Source organism: Rhinoderma darwinii, chromosome 6 (genome assembly GCF_050947455.1).
Source record: "Rhinoderma darwinii isolate aRhiDar2 chromosome 6, aRhiDar2.hap1, whole genome shotgun sequence".
Taxonomy (NCBI): Eukaryota; Metazoa; Chordata; class Amphibia; order Anura; family Rhinodermatidae; genus Rhinoderma; species Rhinoderma darwinii.
In genome coordinates, this window is record NC_134692.1 from 2,573,811 (window position 1) to 2,593,283 (window position 19,473).

Sequence of the window (19,473 nt, forward strand, 5' to 3'; positions counted from 1 at the left end):
CAGCGCTGGGGGTCAGCACATACAATGGAGGGGCAGCGCTGGGGGTCAGCACATGCAATGGAGGGGCAGCGCTTGGGGTCAGCGCATACAATGGAGGGGCAGTGCGGGGGGTCAGCACATACAATGGAGGGGCAGCGCTGGGGGTCAGCACATACCATGGAGGGGCAGCGCTGGGGGTCAGCACATACCATGGAGGGGCAGCGCTGGGGGGTCAGCACATACAATGGAGGGGCAGAGCTGGGGGGCAGCGCATACAATGGAGGGGCAGCGCTGGGGGTCAGCACATACCATGGAGGGGCAGCGCTGGGTGGCAGCGCATACAATGGAGGGGCAGCGCTGGGGGTCAGCGCATACAATGGAGGGGCAGCGCTGGGGGTCAGCACATGCAATAAAGGGGCAGCGCTGGGGGTCAGCACATGCAATGGAGGGGCAGAGCTGGGGGTCAGCGCATACAATGGAGGGGCAGCGCTGGGGGTCAGCACATACAATGGAGGGGCAGCGCTGGGGGTCAGCACATACAATGGAGGGGCAGCGCTGGGGGTCAGCACATACCATGGAGGGGCAGCGCTGGGGGTCAGCACATACCATGGAGGGGCAGCGCTGGGGGGTCAGCACATACAATGGAGGGGCAGAGCTGGGGGGCAGCGCATACAATGGAGGGGCAGCGCTGGGGGTCAGCACATACCATGGAGGGGCAGCGCTGGGTGGCAGCGCATACAATGGAGGGGCAGCGCTGGAGGTCAGCACATGCAATAAAGGGGCAGCGCTGGGGGTCAGCACATGCAATGGAGGGGCAGCGCTGGGGGTCAGCACATGCAATGGAGGGGCAGAGCTGGGGGTCAGCACATGCAATGGAGGGGCAGCGCTGGGGGTCAGCACATGCAATGGAGGGGCAGAGCTGGGGGTCAGCACATGCAATGGAGGGGCAGTGCTGGGGGTCAGCGCATACAATGGTGGGTCAGCGCTGGGGGTCAGCGCATACAATGGAGGGGCAGCGCTGGGGGTCAGCGCATACAATGGAGGGGCAGCGCTGGGGGTCAGCGCATACAATGGAGGGGCAGCGCTGGGGGTCAGCACATACAATGGAGGGGCAGCGCTGGGGGTCAGCACATACAATGGAGGGGCAGCGCTGGGGGGTCAGCACATACAATGGAGGGGCAGAGCTGGGGGTCAGCGCATACAATGGAGGGGCAGCGCTGGGGGTCAGCGCATACAATGGAGGGGCAGAGCTGGGGGTCAGCACATACAATGGAGGGGCAGTGCTGGGGGTCAGCACATACAATGGAGGGGCAGAGCTGGGGGTCAGCACATACAATGGAGGGGCAGCGCTGGGGGTCAGCACATACAATGGAGGGGCAGCGCTGGGGGTCAGCACATACAATGGAGGGGCAGCGCTGGGGGTCAGCACATACAATGGAGGGGCAGCGCTGGGGGTCAGCACATACCATGGAGGGGCAGCGCTGGGGGTCAGCACATACCATGGAGGGGCAGCGCTGGGGGGTCAGCACATACAATGGAGGGGCAGAGCTGGGGGGCAGCGCATACAATGGAGGGGCAGCGCTGGGGGTCAGCACATACCATGGAGGGGCAGCGCTGGGTGGCAGCGCATACAATGGAGGGGCAGCGCTGGAGGTCAGCACATGCAATAAAGGGGCAGCGCTGGGGGTCAGCACATGCAATGGAGGGGCAGCGCTGGGGGTCAGCACATGCAATGGAGGGGCAGAGCTGGGGGTCAGCACATGCAATGGAGGGGCAGCGCTGGGGGTCAGCACATGCAATGGAGGGGCAGAGCTGGGGGTCAGCACATGCAATGGAGGGGCAGTGCTGGGGGTCAGCGCATACAATGGTGGGTCAGCGCTGGGGGTCAGCGCATACAATGGAGGGGCAGCGCTGGGGGTCAGCGCATACAATGGAGGGGCAGCGCTGGGGGTCAGCGCATACAATGGAGGGGCAGCGCTGGGGGTCAGCACATACAATGGAGGGGCAGCGCTGGGGGTCAGCACATACAATGGAGGGGCAGCGCTGGGGGGTCAGCACATACAATGGAGGGGCAGCGCTGGGGGGTCAGCACATACAATGGAGGGGCAGAGCTGGGGGTCAGCGCATACAATGGAGGGGCAGCGCTGGGGGTCAGCGCATACAATGGAGGGGCAGAGCTGGGGGTCAGCACATACAATGGAGGGGCAGTGCTGGGGGTCAGCACATACAATGGAGGGGCAGAGCTGGGGGTCAGCACATACAATGGAGGGGCAGCGCTGGGGGTCAGCACATACAATGGAGGGGCAGCGCTGGGGGTCAGCACATACCATGGAGGGGCAGCGCTGGGGGTCAGCACATACCATGGAGGGGCAGCGCTGGGGGGTCAGCACATACAATGGAGGGGCAGACCTGGGGGTCAGCACATACCATGGAGGGGCAGCGCTGGGTGGCAGCGCATACAATGGAGGGGCAGCGCTGGAGGTCAGCACATGCAATAAAGGGGCAGCGCTGGGGGTCAGCACATGCAATGGAGGGGCAGCGCTGGGGGTCAGCACATGCAATGGAGGGGCAGAGCTGGGGGTCAGCACATGCAATGGAGGGGCAGAGCTGGGGGTCAGCGCATACAATGGAGGGTCAGCGCTGGGGGTCAGCGCATACAATGGAGGGTCAGCGCATACAATGGAGGGTCAGCGCTGGGGGTCAGCGCATACAATGGAGGGTCAGCGCATACAATGGAGGGGCAGCGCTGGGGGTCAGCGCATACAATGGAGGGGCAGCGCTGGGGGTCAGCGCATACAATGGAGGGGCAGCGCTATTGTACGCGGCTTTGTCTGGCGTTTTACTGCAGCAGCTGATAATGCGCCAAATCAGACGCAATGTGTAAATCAGTCGCCAGGTCAGTCATTAGCATAAGTGGGAGGAGTCAGGTCTTATCCTGGGGTCCGGCGGGTATTATTGGGGTATTATTAGAGGCTAATAACCTCAATACACAGAGAGCCATGGCCTGCGATGACCACTCTTCATATTATAATCCCCCCCCCCCCGTACTCTTAAAGGGACACTAACCCTGCAGAGCATCTCATCATCATTTACTGTGCTGTTGATTGTAATCCAGTATCCCTGTTATCAGCCATTTCAGGACAGAGAAGGGCAGATGAATACAATCTATTGTTCTCTGTGATCAGACATTTCAAGCTGGGGAGAGGATGACTGTAAAGGAGACTACAATCTACTGCTCTCTGTTGTCACCCAAGTGCACAAAACTACCTGCCCCCATGATCATTACACTATATAAGCTTCAGTCTGCAATTGTTGTTGGTCGAGGGGGGAGGCAGGTCATGCTGGGACTTGTGGTTCTCTGCAGCTGAGCTGTGTAATGTGGAGCAACTCCAGCCAATGTCTGATACTCTGAAATCACAGTAAACCCTCCTCTCTGCCGGCGGAGAACGCCGCACGTAACCGCGCCGCTGACGGCCTCGCACCGCTGACAGCCTGCCATCCGCTCACAGAACTATATCCATCACTCGGCTCCTGGCAGACGAGCTGCGGCCGGGGGAGGGGGATCAATACCTTCTGGACAGGTGACAAACGCAGCAAAAGAAAAAACATTTCTCTACACAACACAAAATTCATCAAAATCAACGTCACGGCCGACACTGAAGCGACACGCGGCGGCCGATTATCTAACAATATACACGACGGCCGTGATTTATGCTCCGCCAAGAGAAGAAAAAACGATTTGGCGGTCAGAAATAGAATCAGGTGACTCTGAAAAGAAGCAGCGGGCGAGCGGCGGCTCCTGAGTCACACTAGTCGGGGGCCACAGACATTCTCGTCAAGATGAGACGCTGGGATTGTGGCGGCCAAGTGACGAGTCCGACATCAATCATTAGTCGCAATAAATAACACGTCAGGATTGTATTGTGCAACTTTCTAACAGACTTTGCATTTCATTTGCGCACCATTTTCAAGACCACTAATTGCTGTCAGTGAATGGAAATATTGTTTACATCCAGAGGCTGCAAGACCCCTACAGACCTAATACTTCTCACAGCTGATAGTTTGTTACAATTGCATCCAGTCTAGACAATATTCACATCAGTAGCACAAATCACTCTTCTGTCCTGATAGTTTGTTACAATGTATCAGTGCAGGTATATCAGTCTGGAGTCCAGGCTGTGCGTCTCACAGAGGATTGTCTAGACTGGATACAATTGCAACAAACCCTAAATTTTGAGAAATATTCTGTTCACGCAGGTTTACAGCCCCTGGAGGAGAATGTTCCCATTTACTGACAGCAAGCAGAGATCTTCAACTCGGAGATGAATTGAAACACAAAGTCTATAGAAGTTCACACACTATTTTTGAGCTTTGCAAACTGCAGCTGCGCTTTTTGGTGTATTTGAGGGTTTATGGGAGAAAAACACCAGAAAAAACGCCGCACCTGGAGAACGTTGCAATATGGAAAACACGTCACGAGGGCGAAAACCGCAGGAAAAACGACACAAACAAAAGTGCATGTGAAGGGGCATCCCGGTTCTCACACTGAATCACAACAATCATCTGTCCGCACCAGGAATCGGGGAGCAATACCCCAAGACCCCCGGGCGGCGGCGTGTGGGACGCCATCGTTATGTCGCTCTCAGCGCCTCCGTCCTGCGGCTGTTTCTGGGCAGCCTGAGCCCACGTTGGGCATTTTACCTGTTGGACGTCCTGCTGAAAGACGCAGAGCTGGAGCCGCTGGTGCAGACGCACTTTACGGTGCTGCCATATACTTTCCAACCTTCGCTGGTGATGCAGAACCTCGTGGACAACATCCAAAACCTGGTGCACGGCCTTGGAGTAGTTGGCAGTAGCAGTGAGAGATTCAGAGTTCCCCGGGCTGAGTGGACGCTGCAAAACATCCAGCAAAGCCTTCCCGTCCTGGCTGACCTGCGAAGACGAAAGACAGAGCCCATCAGGAGCAAAACTAATGAGGACATGGGGGTAACGGGTGCAAAGAAGAAGGAAGGAGAAGACAATGACGTTAAAGGGGAACTCCACCCTGAAACCAGAGGAGGTCATCATGGTGGAGGCGGTGACCCTTCACATGGGGCATATATGGGTATCTACAGGATGCCATACAGATCACCAGGCAGCCGTCCTCACCTCTGTATACGCCTGCGTCACCTCCTCGTACAGCGTCTGATGATGATGTATCGCCATCTCCAGTCCCTGCATCTCAGATGGGAGACCCCCGTCATTGCAGAGCTTACACCAAGTGTCCACACCTGAGAGGAACTGCAACAAAAATGTCCACAGGTTATTATAAACTAAGTGACATCATAAACAAAGTGAACCCTGCGCTGCAACGAAAGACACGAGCGCTGCAACGAAAGACACGAGCGCTGCAACGAAAGACACGAGCGCTGCAACGAAAGACACGAGCGCTGCAACGAAAGACACGAGCACTGCAAAGAAAGACACGAGCACTGCAAAGAAAGACACGAGCACTGCAAAGAAAGACACGAGCGCTGCAAAGACACGAGCGCTGCAAAGACACGAGCGCTGCAAAGACACGAGCGCTGCAAAGACACGAGCGCTGCAAAGACACGAGCGCTGCAAAGAAAGACACGAGCACTGCAAAGAAAGACACGAGCGCTGCAACGAAAGACACGAGCGCTGCAAAGAAAGACACGAGCGCTGCAAAGACACGAGCGCTGCAAAGACACGAGCGCTGCAAAGACACGAGCGCTGCAAAGACACGAGCGCTGCAAAGACACGAGCGCTGCAAAGAAAGACACGAGCGCTGCAAAGACACGAGCGCTGCAAAGAAAGACACGAGCGCTGCAAAGACACGAGCGATGCAAAGACACGAGCGCTGCAAAGAAAGACACGAGCGCTGCAAAGAAAGACACGAGCGCTGCAAAGAAAGACACGAGCGCTGCAAAGAAAGACACGAGTGCTGCAAAGAAAGACACGAGCGCTGCAAAGAAAGACACGAGCGCTGCAAAGAAAGACACGAGCGCTGCAAAGAAAGACACGAGCGCTGCAAAGAAAGACACGAGCGCTGCAAAGAAAGACACGAGCGCTGCAAAGACACGAGCGCTGCAAAGACACGAGCGCTGCAACGAAAGACACGAGCGCTGCAAGACTTCTCTGTATATTATAGGACATTACAGGACTCCTCGGTATATTATAGGACATATATAACATACCGAGGAGTCCTGTAATGTCCTATAATATACAGAGGAGTCCTGTAATGTCCTATAATATACAGAGAAGTCTTGCAGCGCTCGTGTCTTTCGTTGCAGCGCTGCAACGAAAGACACGAGCGCTGCAACGAAAGACACGAGCGCTGCAACGAAAGACACGAGCGCTGCAACGAAAGACACGAGCGCTGCAACGAAAGACACGAGCGCTGCAACGAAAGACACGAGCGCTGCAACGAAAGACACGAGCGCTGCAACGAAAGACACGAGCGCTGCAACGAAAGACACGAGCGCTGCAACGAAAGACACGAGCGCTGCAACGAAAGACACGAGCGCTGCAACGAAAGACACGAGCGCTGCAAAGACACGAGCGCTGCAACGAAAGACACGAGCGCTGCAAAGAAAGACACGAGCGCTGCAAAGAAAGACACGAGCGCTGCAAAGACACGAGCGCTGCAAAGACACGAGCGCTGCAAAGACACGAGCGCTGCAACGAAAGACACGAGCGCTGCAAAGAAAGACACGAGCGCTGCAAAGACACGAGCGCTGCAAAGACACGAGCGCTGCAAAGACACGAGCGCTGCAACGAAAGACACGAGCGCTGCAAAGACACGAGCGCTGCAAAGAAAGACACGAGCGCTGCAAAGAAAGACACGAGCGCTGCAAAGAAAGACACGAGCGCTGCAAAGACACGAGCGCTGCAAAGAAAGACACGAGCGCAGCAACGAAAGACACGAGCGCTGCAAAGAAAGACACGAGCGCTGCAAAGAAAGACACGAGCGCTGCAAAGAAAGACACGAGCGCTGCAAAGAAAGACACGAGCGCTGCAAAGAAAGACACGAGCGCTGCAAAGACACGAGCGCTGCAAAGACACGAGCGCTGCAAAGAAAGACACGAGCACTGCAAAGAAAGACACGAGCGCTGCAACGAAAGACACGAGCGCTGCAAAGAAAGACACGAGCGCTGCAAAGACACGAGCGCTGCAAAGACACGAGCGCTGCAAAGACACGAGCGCTGCAAAGACACGAGCGCTGCAAAGACACGAGCGCTGCAAAGAAAGACACGAGCGCTGCAAAGACACGAGCGCTGCAAAGAAAGACACGAGCGCTGCAAAGACACGAGCGATGCAAAGACACGAGCGCTGCAAAGAAAGACACGAGCGCTGCAAAGAAAGACACGAGCGCTGCAAAGAAAGACACGAGCGCTGCAAAGAAAGACACGAGCGCTGCAAAGAAAGACACGAGCGCTGCAAAGACACGAGCGCTGCAAAGACACGAGCGCTGCAAAGAAAGACACGAGCGCTGCAAAGAAAGACACGAGCGCTGCAAAGACACGAGCGATGCAAAGACACGAGCGCTGCAAAGAAAGACACGAGCGCTGCAAAGAAAGACACGAGTGCTGCAAAGAAAGACACGAGCGCTGCAAAGAAAGACACGAGCGCTGCAAAGAAAGACACGAGCGCTGCAAAGAAAGACACGAGCGCTGCAAAGAAAGACACGAGCGCTGCAAAGAAAGACACGAGCGCTGCAAAGAAAGACACGAGCGCTGCAAAGAAAGACACGAGCGCTGCAAAGACACGAGCGCTGCAACGAAAGACACGAGCGCTGCAAAGACACGAGCGCTGCAAGACTTCTCTGTATATTATAGGACATTACAGGACTCCTCGGTATATTATAGGACATATATAACATACCGAGGAGTCCTGTAATGTCCTATAATATACAGAGGAGTCCTGTAATGTCCTATAATATACAGAGAAGTCCTGTAATGTCCTATAATATACCGAGGAGTCCTGTAATGTCCTATAATATACAGAGGAGTCCTGTAATGTCCTATAATATACAGAGAAGTCCTGTAATGTCCTATAATATACCGAGGAGTCCTGTAATGTCCTATAATATACCGAGGAGTCCTGTAATGTCCTATAATATACTGAGGAGTCCTGTAATGTCCTATAATATACAGAGAAGTCCTGTAATGTCCTATAATATACCGAGGAGTCCTGTAATGTCCTATAATATACCGAGGAGTCCTGTAATGTCCTATAATATACCGAGGAGTCCTGTAATGTCCTATAATATACAGAGAAGTCCTGTAATGTCCTATAATATACCGAGGAGTCCTGTAATGTCCTATAATATACCGAGGAGTCCTGTAATGTCCTATAATATACAGAGAAGTCCTGTAATGTCCTATAATATACCGAGGAGTCCTGTAATGTCCTATAATATACCGAGGAGTCCTGTAATGTCCTATAATATACCGAGGAGTCCTGTAATGTCCTATAATATACAGAGAAGTCCTGTAATGTCCTATAATATACCGAGGAGTCCTGTAATGTCCTATAATATACAGAGGAGTCCTGTAATGTCCTATAATATACAGAGAAGTCCTGTAATGTCCTATAATATACCGAGGAGTCCTGTAATGTCCTATAATATACCGAGGAGTCCTGTAATGTCCTATAATATACCGAGGAGTCCTGTAATGTCCTATAATATACCGAGGAGTCCTGTAATGTCCTATAATATACAGAGAAGTCCTGTAATGTCCTATAATATACCGAGGAGTCCTGTAATGTCCTATAATATACCGAGGAGTCCTGTAATGTCCTATAATATACAGAGGAGTCCTGTAATGTCCTATAATATACAGAGGAGTCCTGTAATGTCCTATAATATACAGAGGAGTCCTGTAATGTCCTATAATATACAGAGGAGTCCTGTAATGTCCTATAATATACAGAGGAGTCCTGTAATGTCCTATAATATACAGTCCTATAAGGCCACATGCACACAACCGTATTTTCATGTATCCCGAAACACTGTCCGCAAATATGGATCCGTAAAAAAAGGGAGGCTGCAAATGATGCCACTAACATGTTGCATAGCAACGCTTCAGTAAATACGGACGGTTTACGGATGCACATATGTAACCCTCCGTATTTACAGAAGCTCCCATAGACTTCAATGGGTATGTCCATGCCGTAATTACGGCCAAAAAAAGGACATGCCCTATAATTGTTTGACCACGGACACCTCTGCGTAAATAAAAGGAAAGGTGTGAGCAGCCAATAGATCTGTATGGGGGGTCCGTAATTACAGATGCAAAACACGGTCGTGTAAATGAGGCCTAACAGCTTATCCGGGAAGGATTTTGGAGTTATATTGCTGTATAGATTTGGTATAAAGAGGAGCGTAATATTTGGGAATGGACGTGTTACCCGGTGCATCATCATCATTATAATATGGACAGTAGTGATGTCGTTCGCACATGCAGAATTCCTCACTTTGGACCGTGAAGCTTGCAATCTATGCGATTAGACCCCGACAGGTGAGACCGCTCTGCCCTCCACCATCACCCTCATCATTGTCAGGAGCTCACCTGCTCAGCCTTCTGATGGAACACGGCAGACATGGCCAGGATGGTGCTCCTCTCGTCCAGCGCTGCCGCAAAGCTCTTCCACTCCTGATCCAGCTGCGTGGAGATCTGCTTGATCTGTTGGGACGCGTAGTGTCCGGCTTCAATCAGACGGGAGGCCACAGACATAATGCGGTTGATGTTGACGTAGGCATTCTGCAATAACAAGGAAGAGGTCGTCATCCAGAGAAGAACGATAGGTCACACAAAGCCATTTATTCCGCAGGTCAATACAATATACTGCTCCCTGTTATCAGCCACTCAGGAGAAGAAGAGACAAGATGATAACAGGGAACAATAGATTGCATTTAACTGCACGGTACACGGAGATGAAATGAAACCGTACAATTATTATTTCCAATATTATATTCATATAGAGCTGGGTCAGTTTGTACATCTTTATACTGTTATGTTGTATACTCCAGTCACATCCAGAGCTGCATTCACGGTTCTTCAGGCAGCTGAGCTTACATCTCCCAACACGCCATGTCTGCACAGAGCTTGTTCTGATGATCTGAATTCTCCCCGGGAAATGTCTGATAAGCTAAACTCAGAAACAAGTCAATCTCCCAGCACAGGAGAGAACATTGCATTATGGGAGTTCAGTAACCTGTCAGCTACGTGTCTGTCAAGAAAACGGTCAGCCAGCTCCAGGAGCATCCAGAAGAATTGTGAGTGCAGCTCTGGATGTGACTGGAGTTAAGAGATTATGTAACAACAGAATTGTGACTGCAGCTCTAGAGGTGACAGGAGTACAAGACACGATGTAACATCAGAATTGTTACTGCAGCTCTGGAGGTGACTGGTGTATAAGACACCATGTAACAGCAGAATTGTGACTGCAGCTGTGGATGTGACTGGAGTAGAAGATGTAACAGCACAAGATATGCAAACGTTTGGTTTATTATCTGCGCCTGTAAAATGATAGAGAAGTGACCACAGCCTGGAGAACTACAAGTGACAGGAGAGACACGAGGCTTAATTCTCCCAGCCCCCGTCACCCTCCTACTAGGCGGACGTCTCCACCACTCGCTCCTTCTGTTTTAATTATTCTCACATCAGTGACTCGCACGCGATTAATCAAGCCGAGCGCTGCCGCGTAATTCAATAAGAAGCCGCGCGTAATCTCACCCCGGACCGACACGTCACATCATCATCCGTGTCAGTCTACGGGGCTCATAATGAGGACGACTACAACTCCCAGCATCAGCATCCTTCCAGTGATCCTATACAGTATTCCCTGCGTGTTCTTGTCTCATTGCTCTTATCGCAGTCGTGACGCCATTGTTAGTCGGCTGTATGACGGACGCCTCCATGGTGACGGCTCTTTACATGCGACCCTGTATCTGAGTCACGGACAGTCGCAGTCCAACAGACGTGAACGAGGACTAAGGAGGTCACACGACTCCTCACATTTATAATGCGACCCAAACAGCGATAAGTTGCGCAACTGATTAAACGTAACAGTCACAACGTGATTTGAGTTACAGAATCCGCCTGTCTGACGCTGATCTCCGTTGGTTTTGGACGGGGGAGCGATTTCGGCCACATTCGCTGTAAAAACCGCAGCAAGAATGAATATATTTAGATGTAATTTTGACATTCGCTGTAGTAAAACCGCTGCAAAAACGGCATGAGCTCGCAGCTGACTGCCCGTGTGAACACTGCCGAGAAGGGGCCGTTTAATAATTGAGGTTTTCTAGTCTTAAATAAATAATACTTTGGCTTTGTATAACGAAAAGTTCTTTGACTTTCTAATAGAATTGTTTTTTTAATTCCTTACCATTTTCAAGATCTTTGCTTGCTGTCATTAAATGGGGACATTCTTATTTATGTCCAACAGCTTAAAAAAAACCTATAGATGTAGTACATTTCACAGCTGAGCGTTTGCTACAATGTATCAGTGTAGAAAATCCTCTGTGAGGTAAACACATCAGCAGCAGCACAAATCTCTCTCCTGTCCTGATCATTTGTTACAATGTGTTAGTGCAGGTAATGTATCAGTCTGGAGTTCAAGATCACAGAGGATTGTCTAGACTGAATACAATTGTAACAGACCCTCAGCTGTGAGAAATAAGATCAGGAGAAGTGTGCAGTCTGTATATGTAAACAAGTTTGTTCCCATTCACTGACAGCAAGCAGAGACCATGCAAATGGTGAGGAGTTGAAACACTATTAGTAAGCTGCAGAAGGATTCATTATATACAGATGGGGGATAGTCCCGCTGGTAATATAGAAGCCAAGTAATAATCATCCATCTGAACCGCAGGAGCTGACACTCGCTGACGTCAGGACTGTACTAACACTCACACTCCTACACTGGCCCCGCAGGGCTTATTACAAAGGCGACTATAAATTGCCTCTCAATGGAGCATTGTTTGGGCCCCCTGGGGCCCGCAACCTTATCCCTGAAAAATTTTAGGCAGCAGAATTTGCAGAGGTCCCGCCACGTGCAGGAGACGTTTGTGCAATGGCAGCGTCTCGGCGGGACTCTCCTGGCAGCGACTCGGCGGGACTCTCCTGGCAGCGGGATCGACCGGATCACGATGGATTGCAGAGCGAGGACGGCACGGATCCCGGATCCCCGTATAAATCTGAGCGCTCGGCTCCCCCGACGTCTTGTAAATAATTGTGAAAAGATGCGCGCTTAATCAGGGACGGCAGATGAATCTGATTTGTCGACTCCTGCCAGAACGCCGCATTCCACACAATTTCATTGGGGACGGGATGGGAAGCCGCAAACATTTATTGAAACGCTGGAAATAGATCCGGAAAATCTAAATTTGAAACAGGACAAGTCATTTAACACTTTCCACGCTGCACCGAGTAAGGCCACAGAGCTGACAATCGAACCTGGCGCCAGCGCAGCGAGGAGGTCAAAGAAAAAGCAAGCGCTAAACACGGCTCAATTTACCTTCAACTTTTAATCAATCTCATTTGGTTTCTCACAGCTGATAGTTTGTTGCAATGTATCTGAAGTCCAAGCTGTTTAGCTCATAGAGCAATGTCTTGACTGGAGACTAATGGAACAAACCTTCAGCTGTGAGAAGTCTTTAAAGATTTATTGTGACATATATGATATCATGTTCCTGTCTCCCCTTCCCCTCCCCCGGGGACCAGGTGATGTCTTTTACGAGATCTCCCGTCCCGCCGCACGTCCAGCTCGGAATCCACCATTTATCCTCTGAGCCGCCCTCAATCTCCGCTCAACGCTCGAAGCACTCAAAGTGGAGCAGCGCCATGAAAGATGGGGGGAGGGGACGCTGTAAAGAGGAGAATAGCACTGACCTCAGGCATCGACTACTGCAAATATATATATACTCTACATATAGGCACAGAGCATGCTGGGAAATATACTGCACATCTATAATATATATGTGTAGAAGAACTCAATCTGTCATTGAACTCTCTGACCTGCAGTCCTATGTAACACCACAGATAACACAGTGATGACTCTCTGAGTACAGATAATGTAGTAGTGTTACCTGCAGTCCTATGTAACACCACAGATAACACCGTGATAACTCTCTGAGAACAGATAATGTAGTAGATGTTACCTGCAGTCCTATGTAACACCACAGATAACACAGTGATGACTCTCTGAGTACAGATAATGTAGTAGATGTTACCTGCAGTCCTATGTAACACCACAGATAACACAGTGATAACTCTCTGATTACAGATAATGTATTAGATGTCACCTGCAGTCCTATGTAACAGCACAGTGATAACTCTCTGAGTACAGATAATGTAGTAGATGTTACCTGCAGTCTTATGTAACACCACAGATAACACACAATGATAACTCTCTGAGTACAGATAATGTAGTAGTGTTACCTGCAGTCTTATGTAACACCACAGATAACACAGTGATATCTCTCTGAGTACAGATAATGTAGTAGATGTTACCTGCAGTCCTATGTAACACCACAGATAACACAGTGATAACTCTCTGAGTACAGATAATGTAGTAGCACACACAGGAATAGTCATCCTCCCCCACTGTCTACATTGCGTCCTGCTCTTACTGTCCATATTGTGACCTCCTGCTCCCTTACTGTCCACATTGTGACCTCCTGCTCTCTTACTGTCCACATTGTGACCTCCTGCTCTCTTACTGTCCACATTGTGACCTCCTGCTCTCTTACTGTCCACATTGTGACCTCCTGCTCTCTTACTGTCCACATTGTGACCTCCTGCTCTCTTACTGTCCACATTGTGACCTCCTGCTCTCTTACTGTCCACATTGTGACCTCCTGCTCTCTTACTGTCCACATTGTGACCTCCTGCTCCCTTACTGTCCACATTGTCACCTCCTGCTCCCTTACTGTCCATATTGTGAACTCCTGCTCTCTTACTGTCCACATTGTGACCTCCTGCTCTCTTGCTGTCCATATTGTGACCTCCTGCTCTATTATTGTCCACATTATGACCTCCTGCTCCCTTACTGTCCACATTGTGACCTCCTGCTCTCTTACTGTCCACATTGTGATCTTCTGCTCCCTTACTATCCACATTGTCACCTCCTGCTCCCTTACTGTCCACATTGTGAACTCCTGCTCTCTGTCTACATTATGACCTCCTGCTCCCTTACTGTCCACATTGTGACCTCCTGCTCCCTTACTGTCCACATTGTGACCTTCTGCTCCCTTACTGCCCACATTGTCACCTCCTACTCCCTTACTATCTACACTGTAGCCTCCTGTTCCCTTACTGACCACATTGTGACCTCCTGCTCCCATACTATCCACATTGTGAACTCCTGCTCCCTTTGGGTCCACATTGTGACCTCCTGCTCCCTTACTGACCACATTGCGACCTCCTGATCTCCTACTGACCACATTGTGACCTCCTGCTCCCTAATTGTCCACATTGTGACCTCCTGCTCCCTTATTGTCCACATTGTGACCTCCTGCTTCCTTACTGTCCACATTGTGACCTCCTGCTCTCTTACTGTCCACATTGTGACCTCCTGCTCCATTACTGTCCACATTGTGACTTCCTGCTCCCTTACTGTCCACATTATGACCTCCTGCTCTCTTACTGTCCACATTATGACCTCCTGCTCCCTTACTGACCACATTGCGACCTCCTGATCTCTTACTGACCACATTGTGACCTCCTGCTCCCTTATTGTCCACATTGTGACCTCCTGCTCCCTTATTGTCCACATTGTGACCTCCTGCTCCCTTACTGTCCACATTGTGACCTCCTGCTCCATTACTGTCCACATTGTGACTTCCTGCTCCCTTACTGTCCACATTATGACCTCCTGCTCTCTTACTGTCCACATTATGACCTCCTGCTCCCTTACTGACCACATTGCGACCTCCTGATCTCTTACTGACCACATTGTGACCTCCTGCTCCCTTATTGTCCACATTGTGACCTCCTGCTCCCTTATTGTCCACATCGTGACCTACTGCTCCCTTACTGTCCACATTGTGACCTCCTGCTCTCTTACTGTCCACATTGTGACCTCCTGCTCTCTTACTGTCCACATTGTGACCTCCTGCTCTCTTACTGTCCACATTGTGACCTCCTGCTCCCTTACTGTCCACATTGTGACCTCCTGCTCTCTTACTGTCCACATTGTGACCTCCTGCTCCATTACTGTCCACATTGTGACTTCCTGCTCCCTTACTGTCCACATTGTGACCTCCTGCTCTCTTACTGTCCACATTGTGACCTCCGCTTCAAACTTGTATAGGAAAAAGTGCAATGTATCGACGCATTATCATAGCAGGGTCTTTCTCCTTTGGAACATATTGGAGAGGTGCGCTGTCGTCTATGAACTATTGTAAGGTATGAGGAAGTTGGAGGGGGTTTGTCTGATACAGGACAGCGTCATCCCATAACCGGCCTCTGTGCTGCCTCATACTTTTTAAAAATTTTAGGTTCGTAATAAGTCGGGGACTAACCATGGAATTCATGGCGAAGTGGTTGTGCTGGGTCTGCAGGTCGAGGGCGTGCTGGTAGCTCATTCCGATCTCCGTGTGACCTTGCAGGAAAACCTCCTTGTTGTGTGTGATCCAATCAAACATCTGCAGAGAGAGAGAAAAGGATGAGCAGACAAGACACCCGAAGAAACAAACAATATGGCGGCAAAAAGGAGGCTGCGACTCATCGGATGCTCATTACCCCCCCCCTAGTCTGTAGTAGGTGAACGTCATCTGCATGTTGCAGCCTCTCTGCCGGCGGCTGCCTTCCTAGTGCTTGACCCGCCATCGGACTAAAGCATCACTGTCAATCATTATGGAGTGTAGGGCGGCAGTCAGACAGGACGAGGGTGTAAACGCTGCAGCTAGAGAAGGTTAATGGCGGAGATGTCTCAGCTGAACTACCCCTACTACATCTAATAGTCATAGCACGGGCGATGGCGGGTTATGTCTCGGCCTTTGGTTTCCATAGTCCGGTATCTTCATGGTCAGAGAATCGTACAGATAATTCATTGCGCAGGCGCCTCATATGACGACGCTCTGATGATACAATATTTGCGCAAAAACAGAATATTTTTTGACGAAACGCATGCGGTTCAGCTAAGTGTGCATGTGCGACCATTGGTCTCTATCAGTGAATTTTCAGAGTAATGTCCCGCTAAAAGTTCAGACTGAGAAATCTTGTCGAATATCCCTGATCCGTCAGCTGGGATCCCACGCGCAGATTTCTGACCAGTCCGACCGACCTTACAGATGATGAAATTGCTCGGACTCTAGATCTTTTGTTAGGTCAGAACCAATTCTCATCTTCCTCGTCTGTTATGATCTTTCTATTCACTATAAAGGGAGTTATTTTTCGGAAGCTCTTTACAATCATTGTGATTGGCAGATACATTTTTACGCACGTCAGATCAGTCTTCTGGCCGGTGCGGCAGATTTCAATCAGATCATTGGGCAACTTGGGTCGGGATGCCACAGGGAGCTTTAGACCGTATGCGTTGTACCACGATTTGCAGGTTTTTCAGTCATGCGGCTATTACAGGTGAAGCACATGGTTTCGATGTGCCTTAAAGTGCAGCTAAAAGTTCGACAAACTTCTGACGTGTCATTGAGACATGTCAGAAGTTTGGATTGGTGGGGGTCCGAGCACTGAGACCCCCACAAATCGCTAGAACGAAGCAGCTGAAGGTCTCGTGTGATCGCTCGGCTGCTTCGTTTCTGTTTGGCTGTTTCCGGAAAGCCGATGTATCTGTGTACGGGCGCATAGACTTTGTATTGAGTCCAGTCACCGATACATTTATTTCCGGAAAAAGCCGAACAGACACGAAGCGGCCGAGCGATCACACGAGACCTTCAGCTGCTTCATCTAGAGATTGGTGGGGGTCTCCGTGCTCGTTTAGCTACACTTTAACTGTAATAATGGCACGGCCAAAAACCATATCGCAAAACCGTGGCGATTCGTGGTAAAACGCATGCGGTTTTTAAAATGTGTTTATCACGGCAATTAAGAAGCACATGAAACTACAAAATTTATAACGCCCAGTGGACTCGCAGCCTGACACAACCCAATCTAACGGCTACTGGTCCGATGGGACAGAAATTGGTCGGATATCTGTACGTGTAAAAGCACCATTAGATGCGCGATCCGCCACCCGGCAGATCCCAACGCCGTTTAAGCGATTAACAGAGACGTTATTAAACAAACAAAAGCTTTTCAATTTTCTGGACGAATGATTTGAGCTCAAGATTCTGAAAAGAACGGACTGAAGAGCTTTTATTGTAACCAATCAATTAAAATAATTACACCCAGGAAATGCGCAAGACGGCAAAATGCGTTATATAAAAGACAGCTGCAAATCTGTCATAACCCCTCCCCCTCAGCGCCGCGTTCGCTCCTTTCACACGGAGCTATGATTGGTTATGGATGGAGAGGAGCGCTGGTTACGCCGATCGCCCGTCCCCATACGCTATGATCACGTCGGCAGCGCCTCTCCCTGTTCACACACCAAGTTGTGCTGCCGACAACAAAAATATTTATCGCTGCAGAAACGATACGATCAGCCGATAAACTATCATTTGCCCGATCATTTGTCTGCGGAAACGGCTTTAAGCGCGACTCTAATAGGAGTGTGTACATGAGAGCGAGCGTATATTTATTACATACATAGTGTGTACAGAAGAGTAAGTGTGCGCAAAACACAGGATATAAACTAGTTATCCGATAAATAAGAGGGACAGTGTGAATAATAGTGCAAATGAGAAAATATATCCTTAAAGTGGAGCTAAATGTTTGACAAACTTCTGACGTGTCATAGTGAGATATTATAGAGACATGTCAGAGGTTTGGATTGGTGGGGGTCCGAGCACTGAGACCCCCACCAATCGCTAGAACGAAGCAGCTGAAATCCCCGTGTGATCGCTCGGTCGCTTCGTGTCTGTTCGGCTTTTTTCAGAAATAAATGTATCGGTGTACGGAATCAATATAAAGTCTGAGCTCGTACAAAGATACATCGGCTTTGCGGAAAAAGCCGAACAGACACGAAGCGGCCGAGCGCTCACACGAGACCTTCAGCTGCTTCGTTCTAGCGATTGGTGGGGGTCTCGGTGCTCGGACCCCCACCAATCCAAACTTCTGCCATGTCACTATTATATCTCACTATGACATGTCAGAAGTTTGTCAAACATTTAGCTCCACTTTAAATAAAAGCGAGAGTGTGAATAAGAGTGTAAATGAGAGCGAGCGTGCAAAGAGTGTAACAGAGCGAGCGTGCAAAGAAGAGTGTAAATGAGAGCGAGCGTGCAAAGAGTGTAAATGAGAGCGAGCGTGCAAAGAGTGTAAATGAGAGCGAGCGTGCAAAGAAGAGTGTAAATGAGAGCGAGCGTGCAAAGAGTGTAAATGAGAGCGAGCGTGCAAAGAGTGTAAATGAGAGCGAGCGTGCAAAGAGTGTAACAGAGCGAGCGTGCAAAGAAGAGTGTAAATGAGAGCGAGCGTGCAAAGAGTGTAAATGAGAGCGAGCGTGCAAAGAGTGTAAATGAGAGCGAGCGTGCAAAGAAGAGTGTAAATGAGAGCGAGCGTGCAAAGAGTGTAAATGAGAGCGAGCGTGCAAAGAGTGTAAATGAGAGCGAGCGTGCAAAGAGTGTAAATGAGAGCGAGCGTGCAAATAAGAGTGTAAATGAGAGCGAGCGTGCAAATAAGAGTGTAAATGAGAGCGAGCGTGCAAATAAGAGTGTAAATGAGAGCGAGCGTGCAAAGAGTGTAACTGAGAGCGAGCGTGCAAAGAGTGTAACTGAGAGCGAGCGTGCAAAGAAGAGTGTAAATGAGAGCGAGCGTGCAAAGAGTGTAACTGAGAGCGAGCGTGCAAAGAAGAGTGTAAATGAGAGCGAGCGTGCAAAGAGTGTAACTGAGAGCGAGCGTGCAAAGAAGAGTGTAAATGAGAGCGAGCGTGCAAAGAGTGTAACTGAGAGCGAGCGTGCAAAGAAGAGTGTAAATGAGAGCGAGCGTGCAAATAAGAGTGTAAATGAGAGCGTAAACCTGTAAATGAGAGCGAGCATATAAAAAGCTTTACAATGCATTAGGAACATGGAGTGTGACGTGGAACTACAAGTCTCAGCCAGTCCTCTCCTGCTAGATCCATACATATTGGGAATCTTGTTGCGATCAGAGCTGAGTGCTCGGTGACACGTTATATGACAGAAGCAGAGACGCCGGAAACACTGCAGAGAAGCGGCGGGAGAAGCGGTGGCAGCTATTCACAAGACTCTGGAAAACCTCAATGTAAAGTGCTGAATGTTGTGCGAGCGGCAGGATTGTGGGGCCCCGGAGGACCTCGGGTGCCCGGCACTTACATTGTCAATGACAAACTGCAATTGATTTTAAATAATTCAAATCCCTGTCAAGAAGATGCCAAGAAAAGCGGCAAAACCCGCTGCGCAAATCCCCTCCC

General features: G+C 50.1%; 1 protein-coding gene across 5 annotated transcripts in view; it reads right to left on the reverse strand.

Annotated features, from left to right (window-relative positions):
• The window catches only part of KALRN (kalirin RhoGEF kinase), a 263,889-nt gene that overhangs the window by 224,307 nt on the left and 20,109 nt on the right, over positions 1 to 19,473 (reverse strand). For all 5 annotated transcript variants that reach the window (XM_075829015.1, XM_075829014.1, XM_075829013.1 and 2 more), the window contains exons 4-7: positions 15,512 to 15,634; positions 9,555 to 9,746; positions 5,128 to 5,259; positions 4,681 to 4,911 (exon numbers count right to left, since the gene is read on the reverse strand). In XM_075829015.1, the coding sequence (XP_075685130.1) occupies positions 4,681 to 4,911; positions 5,128 to 5,259; positions 9,555 to 9,746; positions 15,512 to 15,634 (678 nt within the window). The remainder of the gene's footprint in view (positions 1 to 4,680; positions 4,912 to 5,127; positions 5,260 to 9,554; positions 9,747 to 15,511; positions 15,635 to 19,473) is intronic.